Source organism: Cnephaeus nilssonii, assembly GCF_951640355.1.
Source record: "Cnephaeus nilssonii genome assembly, chromosome: 19".
NCBI lineage: Eukaryota > Metazoa > Chordata > Mammalia > Chiroptera > Vespertilionidae > Cnephaeus > Cnephaeus nilssonii.
The window spans coordinates 19024110-19034700 of record NC_137090.1 but is presented as its reverse complement, the minus strand read 5'-3'; the positions used below and the strand labels follow the sequence as shown (position 1 = coordinate 19034700).

The 10591-nt window shown below is 41.2% G+C and overlaps 1 protein-coding gene across 4 annotated transcripts in view; it reads left to right on the top strand.

The window, feature by feature from the left end:
* The first annotated feature begins 26 nt into the window (after window positions 1–26).
* DDX42 (DEAD-box helicase 42) overlaps window positions 27–10591 on the top strand; it is a 31885-nt gene continuing 21320 nt past the window's right edge. Inside the window, exons 1-4 of one of the 4 annotated variants that reach the window (XM_079796971.1) lie at window positions 30–186; window positions 316–656; window positions 4259–4495; window positions 10039–10189. In XM_079796971.1, coding sequence (XP_079653097.1) covers window positions 4275–4495; window positions 10039–10189 — 372 coding nt within the window. In that variant the 5' untranslated portion in view covers window positions 30–186; window positions 316–656; window positions 4259–4274. Of the gene's footprint in view, window positions 657–4258; window positions 4496–10038; window positions 10194–10591 lie in introns of those variants that run through there. The other 3 variants (XM_079796970.1, XM_079796972.1, XM_079796973.1) reach the window with 3 other exon arrangements.

The window sequence follows — 10591 nt, the reverse complement described above, 5'->3', positions numbered from 1 at the left end:
GAGGTGGGGCTGCTGGGAAAATTACATAATCTCGGCTCCTGGGCCGGAACTGCTCACGCCAATCCCTTCCCTCTCCGCTGGGATTCAGTCCAGTTGTCATCACACTGAAGTGGTGCTCCGGAAGCTAAAGGTGGCCATGCTCTATGGAACCACGCGGCATGAGGCACGCGGAGAAATGTTGCCCAGGTTGTATTTGCGAAAGACCAGCGTTTAGGGGGGATCGACAATTTTGTGTATATGCGGTTTCCGCCCAAGCCCCATTTCTTGGGATTTTGGAGCGGGTCCTCGTCATTGCTACTCTTTCTCCCCTCGTAGGCCCATTTCCTCTACAGGCTATGGACACCCCTGACCCAGCAGCAGAGCCCGGTCGAACGGTCTGAGAGGTCTGCAAGGCATTCTGGAGCATTACGGCCAGGAGCCCGCGGCGCTTTCCGGGAATCGCAGACCCAGGCCCCGCCCTTCGGCCCGCCCTCTGCTTTGCGCATGTCAGGCGTGTGTTCCCCTCCCCCAGTCAGCAACGGGTCGAGTGGCGGCGGCGAAAGGGGCGGAGAAGGAGGAGCGCGGCGGGACGCGGCCCGGACCGCGCGTACTTCGGGACGTGAGATTCCGCGTCGGCGGTAGTAGTTGCTGCCGCTACCGCTGCAGTTTTGTGCGAGGTGGGTCTGGACGCGGGGCCGCGACCCCTTGGTCGCACTGGAGGCAACTGCGGGGCCTAGCAAAAGCCAGGGAACCGCGGCCTCAGTTAACAAAGAGTCGGCGGAGCCCCTGGGAAGACGGGGAGGGGCGGGAGTGCGGGGCTGAGGCCTGGAGGGGTCCTTCCGAGCCAGGTCGCCCTCCCACGGCTCCCGCTTCTCCCCGCCACTCTTACGGAGGCCCAGTTGGCGGCTTTCCGGAGGCAGCGCCCGCCCCCTCGACTACGGAAGAGATTTCCAAGTTGCCGAGCTCCGAGGCTGGGATGGCCACCGGGAGGATCCTGACCCTAGGCGGCAGCAGTTGGCGGGTGCAAGTCTCCAAATCGGGGGGGACCCTAGCGGCAAAAGTTGCCAAAATAGGAAGACAGTAAATGACAAAGTGGGTGATGTTTGTGCATCCTTGAGCAGATAGTGATTAGCATCGCCATCGTCACGCAAACTTTTTTGCGGCCTACTTGATGTGAGTAAATAATTTATGTGGAGCTGCAAGCATACGTACCAATAATGTGAAGAGAAACTTACCTACTAGTCGAGAGTTTGGGGGATATGATAGCTTCCTTGTCACCTTGGTGAAGCATTCCCCTTTTGCCCCTTACTCCTTTAGGCTCCAGTTTCCTTTGGCTTCCTTGAATGTTGTTTTTTGCAATGATGTTTCTGTATCTCTTCTCCCCCCTGTATACACCCCGGAGTGCCTACAAGGCAGAGATTATTTCTTAGTCACTGTAACTTTTCAGAGCCAAGCCCAGTTCTGGCACATAGGAGGTGAGCAATAAGTGTTTCATACAAAAATTAATTTTCAGACTCTCAGTGGTGAAAAAAAAAAGTATATTGTGTTTTCCTGTACCGAGAAGGGGCATTAATATGGCCTCATTTGCAATTCATTCATTTAAGAAATATTCTTATTGATGCCTACTATGTGCCTATTCCTTAGCACTGTTTTAGGGTCTGATGTCCCCTCCCCCCCTTCACCGGCCCTCATGAAACTTACTTTCTAGTGGAGGAAAGAGTAAATAGATCTATAAATTATACTGTAAATTAGAATATTATTAGTGCCTTAGGAAAAAATACAGCTGGGATGAAAGATGGGAAGGTGTTGCATTTTGAAGTAGGGTGGTCAGGGATACAGATAACCTAATATTTAAGCAGATTGAAAGCAGGTGAGGGAGTGTGAGCCCAGCCAGTGTGGGGAAAGGAATGTTCTAGGCAGAGGTTAGCAGCAAGTTAAAGGCCTGGAAGAGGACCCAATGTGCTGTAGCACTGTGAGCAAAGGAGGGAGTGGTAGGAGATAAGCTCAGGGAAGAAAAAGAAAAGAATTGGGGAAGGGAGCAGAACTACCAGGACCTTTAGGCTATTGAGGATTTCACTTTTGCTTTGCTGGAGATGGGAACCATCTGAGGGTTTTGAGCAGAGGAGTGAAAAGATCAGACTTAGATTGTATTTTGATAACAGTATAATTCATGGAGGAGTGCAGTTTATATTTTAGTTTTTACCAAAATTATATATAATCAGCTCTTATTTTCCTTTTCCAAAAATATTACCTCAGAATATGTTTTTCACTGATTCCAGAGAGAGAAAAATGGATTGTTACCCCTTTCCCCCCATACACACACACCACCACCATGCACCCAGAACCAGGAATCAAACTTAGACCCGTCTGTGAACCTAAGGGTGGCCTAAGGTTGAAGATTGACATAGCATAAATCAGATTTAATACTAAAACTGAACTAAGTGCTATAAATTCTAACAAAACCTAAGATATATGGGGGAGGGGAAGAGAAGCAGAAAAGTAGAGCATGTTATTCTTGCTCCTTAACAATGTCAATCATAAAGAGCCATTTTTGGAACTCTTTCTACATTTGCTTCAGAGCCCATTATAAACATTTTAATTTTTATTATTAGTTGTAAACATTAATACAAAGATGAAAGTAAAAATCAAATAACTGCCATTAACATTTTGATTAACAGCCCTCCAGCTATCTCTGGATATGTTACACATGCTTTTACATTGAATTATGTTGAATCATATCGTCCACCTTGTTCTATGCCCTTTTTATTTGACTTAAGGTGTAATGGACACTTTTCCATAAATTTAAGTTATAATTAAAAAATTTTTAAATTAGAATGCATTTTTCCTTTGACTAAGCAATTGCATTTTAAAAAATGATCCTAAGGAAATAATTCAGGGTGTGCTCAAAGATATAGCTATATGATACGTTTCACAACATTATAAAATAGTAGATAAATATATTTATTGATAATCAAAGATGTTCATAGTGTATCATTAGGTGAACAAATCAGTAACTAAAATAATATGTACACTATGGTTTTATTTTGTTTCAAATTGTGTGTGTGTATACAACTTAAAAAATAGTGGAGAGCTCTAGCCGGTTTGGCTCAGTGGATAGAGCATTGGCCTTTGACCTGAAGGGTCCTGAGTTTGATTCTTGTCGAGGGCACATACCTTAGTTGCATTCCTTAGATGCCCGGCGGGTGCTGGAGGCAACCAATCAATGTGTCTTATATAGATGTTTCTCTTTCTGTGTCTTTCCCCCTCCCTTTCACTCTCTCTAAAAGTCACTGAAAAAACTATCCTGGGGTGAGGATTAGCAACAACAACAAAAAAATTGTGTAGAATACATAGCAAAAGATATCAACAAAGTTACATATCTGGGAGAGGAAATTTCAGGTAGTTGTAAATTTTGTTCCTTTATGCGTTCTGAGCTTCCTGCTTTTCTACAAAACTTAGGTAACCTGTATATAAAAATGGTTTTTTGGAGCCAAGACTAATAAGATGCTGTAAAATACTGTTTTTAAATTGGTTGAGTTGAAGCTCAGGAAATTTCTTTGGAACCCTTGACCATAGAATTAACAACACATAAGTCAACAGGGGTTTCTTCCTAGTTAGTGTTCTAGTGTGCATTTGCTAAATAAACGCATGGTTCATAAGTACCCTTCAGAGATAACAACATAGGTAATTTCTACAAATAACTATTTTTTAAAATTTTGATTCTTTGAATCTTCAAGATGTCATTACCAGAGGAAAATCGTTAATTTTGGGACAGTATTGCTGATAGCACCTCAGTCTCTGTTATAGAAAGCATTACATTATATTGTAGTTGTAGATTGTTTTTGTGGCTTTTGTGTGTTTTTCTTTTTGTCTGTTTTCCTGGTAGACTGTAAACTTCTTGAGAATAAAATTTAAGAGCTTAAGTCTTTTCAATTGCATAACACACATCTGATCTTCCAAAATATTCATTGTCTTAGGAGTATTTTTGCAGCTTAACAAATATTAAATTAGCAATCAAATCCTTTTAAAGGGGATGATATTAAATGCTGCATTCCCATTTAGATCGAGAGTTCAATAAAATAAAAATTACTTCAGTGTTTTAGAAAACGTGACCATTTCATTGAAGTTAGCATGCTGCATATCTGAAGTATAAAGTTAAAGTTAATTGAGAGGCAAAAGTTGAGAATGAAATTGTAGGTAGAGGTTGGGAGAGACATAAAATCAATGGCTATTTATTTTATAAAGTTAAATTTCTATCAATGTATCTTGTTCCTAACAGATCAATTATTGACACCATGAACTGGAATAAAGGTGGCCCTGGCACTAAAAGGGGATTTGGCTTTGGAGGTTTTGCCATTAGTGCTGGAAAGAAGGAAGAACCAAAACTCCCACAACAGTCCCACAGTGCCTTTGGGGCAACCAGCTCTTCTTCAGGATTTGGGAAGTCTGCTCCACCACAGCTCCCTTCTTTCTATAAAATTGGATCTAAACGGGCCAATTTTGATGAAGAAAATGCGTAAGTGGTAACTTCTGATAAATTTAGCAAAGGTTGGGCTTTGAGATAATTCATTCCATTAACAGAAATTGAGGCAAAGAAACACTTTCTTTCCAGAATAAAAATAACTTCTTAAATTATCTCACTGAATTGTTGATAATAAGTTAAATTGTGGAGTTTACTCATTTGTAAGGAATATAATACTTGTGTGCTTACTTGTACCTTTACTTGTTCCAAAAAAGATTTGAGGCCATTGAGACCTAAATACGGCTGAAGAGATTTTAAATAATTCACGTGGTGTGTTGTTGTTTTTTTTATGTTCTTTACTGAAGTCTTTTATTGACATCATATAAATTGTTTTGTAAACACAGGCCATTGTCAGAACTTAGGGATGGGACACAGTTTGCCTCAACATCCAAGTTCTTAAAACTGTTATGTTTTAAGATCTTAATAGTTTTATATAATACTTTAAACAATAAAGAATTTAAATTAAAGAAAAAAGATCTTAATAGTGGTAGAAAACAATCACAGATTTTTGCCCACAGTTCTCAGGAAACATATTTAGCAGTTATCTTTTTTTAACTCTAATAATGTAATTATTATAAAAAGATGGGGTTTGAGTTCTAATTCCTATAGGTTATAATTTCTGTTTTTCCCGAGTCTAAAGAAATCTCTTTAATTTCTTACCTGGTTGAGTGACACTGCTTGAGGTTTTTTGTTTGCTTTTTTTTTTTTAATGAAAATACTTCTCAAGAACAGAGTTTTTAAAGTACATGCTGCTGCTATGTTATTCAGGAATTCAATATAGAAGTAAGTGTTTAAAGTTCAGCAAAGTTAATCATTATTCTAGAGAGCAGTTTACCAGTTCAGGGATACTTTTTCATTAGTTAAATGAAATGTATATAAATGAATATGCGTGTGTGTGTGTAGCACATAAAAGCTTTTAAAATAATTTTTATAAAGACTTGAAGTGCTTTAAAATTTTAAGCTGCAGCTATTTAAATTTATAATTATATTTATGGTATTTATATTTTTAAATAGTAAAGGTGATTTTTTCTTTCTTTTTTGGTATTTTGTTAAATCTTAATTGTTCAGATTATTACAGTTGTTCCTCTTTCCTCCTCCCCCCCCCATAGCTCCCCTCTACCCCATTCCCACCCCACCTTCTGCCCTTACCCCCCACACACACACTGTCCTCATCTATAGGTGTACAATTTTTGTCCAGTCTCTTCCCGCCCCCCTCACACAACTCCCCCCCCCCACCAGGATTGTCAGTCCACTCCCTTCCTATTCCCCTGATTCTATTCTATTCACCAGATTATTCTGTTCATCAGATTTTTTATTCACTTGATTTTTAGATTCACTTGATAGATATGTATTTGTTGTTCATAATTTTTTTTTTGAGGTTGTTTCTTTTTTTTTTTTTATTGAGGTATTATATGTGTACATATCTTACCATTACCCCCCCACCCCCCACCCACACATGCCCTCACCCCCCAGAGTTTTGCATCCATTGTTTATGCTTATATGCATGCATACAAGTCCTTCTTTTGATTTCTTATCTACCCCCCCTCTCCCTAACTTTCCCCCTGTAATTTGAAAGTCTGTTTGTTGCTTTAATGTCTCTGTAACTCTCTTTTTGTTCATCAGTTTATAATGTTCTTTATTATCCATAAATGAGTGAGATCATGTGGTATTTTTCTTTCATTGACTGGCTTATTTCACTTAGTATAATATTCTCCAATTCCATCCAGGTTGCTGCAAATGATGAGAATTCCTTCTTTTTTATGGCAGCATAGTATTCCATTGTGTAGATGTACCACAGTTTTCTGATCCAGTCATCTGCTGACGGGCACCTAGGCTGTTTCCAAATCTTAGCTATTGTAAATTGTGCTGCTATGAACATGGGGGTGCATATATCCTTTCTGATTGGTGTTTCTAGTTTCTTTGGATATATTCCCAGGAGTGGGATTTGTTGTTCATAATTTTTATCTTTACCTTTTTCTTCTTCTTTCTCTTCTTTTTTAAAAAAAATATATTTTATTGATTTTTTACAGAGAGGAAGGGAGAGGGATAGAGAGCTAGAAACATCGATGAGAGAGAAACATCGACCAGCTGCCTCCTGCACACCCCCAACCGGGGATGTGCCCGCAACCAATGTACATGCCCTTGACCGGAATCAAACCTGGGACCCTTCAGTCCGCAGACCGACGCTCTGTCCACTGAGCCAAACCGGTTTTGGCTTCTTCCTCTTCTTAAAGAATACCTTTCAGCATTTCATGTAATACTGGTTTGGCGGTGATGAACTCCTTTAGTTTTTTCTTATCTGTGAAGCTCTTTATCTGACATTCAATTCTGAATGATAGCTTTGCTGGGTAATCTTGGTTGTAGGTTCTTGCTGTTCATCACTTTGACTATTTCTTGCCACTCCCATCTGGCCTGCATAGTTTCTGTTGAGAAATCAGCTGACAATTGTATGGGTGCTCCCTTGTAGGTAACTAACTGTTTTTCTCTTGCTGCTTTCAAGATTCTCTCTTTGTCTTTTGCTCTTGGCATTTTAATTATGATGTGTCTTGGTGTGGTCCTCTTTGGATTCCTTTTGTTTGGGGTTCTGTGCGCTTCCTGGACTTGTAAGTCTATTTCTTTCACCAGGTGGGGGAAGTTTTCTGTCATTATTTCTTCAAATAGGTTTTCATTATCTTGCTCTCTCTTCTTCTGGCACCCCCCATAATTCTGATGTTGGTACACTTGAAGTTGTTCCAGAGGCTCCTTACACTATCTTCATATTTTTGGATTCTTTTTTCTTTTTGCTTTTCTGGTTGGGTGTTTTTGCTTATTTGTATTTCAAATCTTTGACTTGATTTTTGCGATCCTGTAGTCTGCTGTTGGATCTCTGTATATTATTCTTTATTTCAGTCAGTGTATGCTTAATTTCTAGTTGGTCCTTTTTCATATCCTCAAGGGTCTCACTAAATTTATTGGCCTTTTCTAGAAACTTCTTGAAAAACCTTATAACCATGGTTTTGAACTCTATATCCTCCATTTCTTTCATTTGTGACCTGTTTCTTTGTTTCCGCATTTTGGCTGATTCCCTGTGTTAATAGAGTGGCTTTGTGTGCTAGGTGTCCTATAGGGCCCAAGTGGCTCAGCCTCCCCAGTTACCTGAGGTGGACACTCTTGGTGCACCCCTTTGTGGGCTGTGTGCACAGTCTTGTTGTAGTTAAGCCTTGATTGTTGTTGGTATCACTGAGAGGAATTGACCTCCAGGCCAATTGGAGGATCAGATGTATCTACGATGCGAGAACTTCTGTGCTGGAGACACTCTTATGAGGCAAGACTTGCTTCAGTGGGGCTTTGGTGCTCACTGAGTCTGCCCCCTGAGTGTGTCCCTTATGGATCTGAGGAGTTGTAATCTGGATGGTCCTACTCTGACCCCTGGATACACTGGCTCTTGGATCTCCAAGGAGGTGCTAATTTAGCCTCTGCCTGAGACCACCCAGCAGGAGCTACAGAGAGATCTGCAGATTCCTCTTCTTTGTTTGGGTTTTTGAGGTACCCAGATGAGGCCCAGCTATGAAGCAATGCAAGCCGCTGTGGGGCCTTGGGCCTTCTTTTGGGTGTTCTGGGTCTTTCTGACTTAGCTGCAGTTTGTTAGGTAAGTTTAGATTTCAAAGGACCAGGCCATTCATTTGCAAAAGCCTCTGCGCACAGCTGGGGTTGGGCGGAGTCTCAGGGCGGAGCAAACAGCAATGGCTTCCCATTAGCCCTGCCCTAAGAGGCCCCCAGGTCTCAGTGTCTCATGGTAATCGCTGCAAGCACCTCTGAGAGAAAGCCGTCCTCGAGGTTGGCCCGCTGCCAGACAGTCCAGTTTCTCCCCGTATGAGTCTGGGTCCCCAGAGTCTTGCCCGGGACGACTTCAGAGCAGTCGGGAGCTTGTGTCTCCCTGCGGATTGAAAAAGCCAGCCTCGTACTCAGTTGCCAGCCCTCTCTGTACCTCTGCACTTTACTTCCGCATCTCCTCTGAGTCTCAGTGTGCTTTTTCCTTCTAGTTGTAGAATTTCCACTTAGCCAGCCTTCCTGTGGTTTTGGGTGATGTTCGTTTTGTTTTTTTAGTTGTAGTTTTGAAGTGGTTGTGCGAGGCAGCAAGTTCGGGTGTTTACCTCTGCCGCCATCTTGGTTTATCCCCATATTTATGATATTTATAATCAGACTATATTTAAATTTATTTATTAAATATTTGGTTATATTACTGTTTTGTTTAATTTTGAGGTAAGGCATAAATAATGTTTTTGCTTTGGTTTAGTTTATAAAGAGCTGTATTCTTTTCTGGGATTTTTGTTAGTGATAAAGTGATATTTTCTCCAGACTTTGAGGGAGAAATACTTAAGTAATATGATGAATGATTTCGGATTGAGGATTTATTTTTAATTCTAGAAGTTTTCTCTTGGTCCTCAGAAAATAGCCCAGAACTTCTGATGGAACTTCTTATGAATATGTCTCTAAAACATTTTAAAGGATTATAAGAATAAAATTTTAAAGGTTTTTAATATTTCATTTGAAAGTAATTTTTCCATAGCATACATTATTTAATATTTGCTGTATCTATTCAACAATAATATACTAAATTTCTACTGAAAACTTAACAATTGGAAATTAATTTGAACAGACACTATTGAAATGAGAATCTGCTGTGCCTTTTGTCATTATTAAGTAGTACTGAAGTCTTTAGCCAAAGCCTGAAGGTCTCTAATTTGACTTGTGTAGTTTAAATCTCTTAATAGTAACATCTTACCTAATAATAGTCAAACATGTAAATTGACCGTACCTCCACTATGCTCACAGCCAATCAGGAGTGAGCATGCAAATTAACCCAACAGATATGGCAGATTAATTTGCATATGCAGGCGCAGAGCGGCCAGGAGGGGTGGGGTGCCTGCTATTGGGCGGGGGGGGAAGAGCTACAGGAGCAGTGCTCTGACTGGGAGCGAGGACTTGCAGGCAGCCAGGAGCGAAGCCAGGGGAAGGAAGGCCTATTCTTGCACGAGTATCGTGCAACGGGCCTCTAGTCCTATGTAATAAAGAGGGACTATGCTAATTGACCATCACCATCGCAAAGATGGCAGTGCCCACTGCCAATAAGGAGGGGATATGCTAATTGTGACCCTCAGATGGCGACTCCCAGTCCCCTCAGCCCTGCCGGGGCAGCAGGCGCATGGCAAAGGTGCGCCTGCCTCTGGAGTCCCCCAGTCCCCTCAGCCTCCCAGCCGCCCAGGGCCGGCCTGAGGCGTAGGTAACCAGGGCCGGCCGAGGCTTGCGCTGCCGGCAGTGGCAGCAGCAGAGGTGTGATGGAGACGTCGCCTTCCCCTGATCGCCAGGTTGCTTCCTGCCCCTGAGGACTCCTGGACTATGAGAGGGGGCAGGCTGGGCTGAGGGACCCCCCCTCCAGTGCATGAATTTTCATGCACCGGGCCTCTAGTGTATCATAATAAAAATTTCTGTTAAATGAAAGATTCACTGACCCAAACTAAACATTCACTTTACCAGTCACACATCTTAATTTTCAGATACTTTGAAGATGAGGAAGAAGACTCTAGCAATGTTGATTTACCTTATATTCCTGCTGAAAACTCCCCTACCCGGCAGCAATTCCATTCCAAGCCAGCAGATTCTGACAGCGATGATGATCCCTTGGAGGCATTCATGGCTGAAGTGGAAGCAAGTATCAACTCTGTTTTGTTAAAATGCTCAGCAATTAGAAATAGCCCAAAGTAATCTAATGCTTTAGTCCTCATTCAGAATTTGTTTTCTGGCTTTTTTGGGAAAGAATTTTGCTCTTATACTCTTAATTTCTTAAATATACTTCCGCTTGCCCGGTAAACCTTGAACATAGTAGCTCAACATTTTTGTGTGTGTTTTGTTTTAATAATTCTTGGTATATTCTTAAATGGAATGAACATTATCTCATTCAAGCTATAGTTTATTAAATACATATTTAAGGCAGTTACATTTAAGGAACTTGCTAAAATCACAAATTTGTATTCTCTACTTTTAATGTTTAGTATTTCTTACTACCAACATTATCATCAACATTCATGACTTCCCTGTAGAAATTGAAAC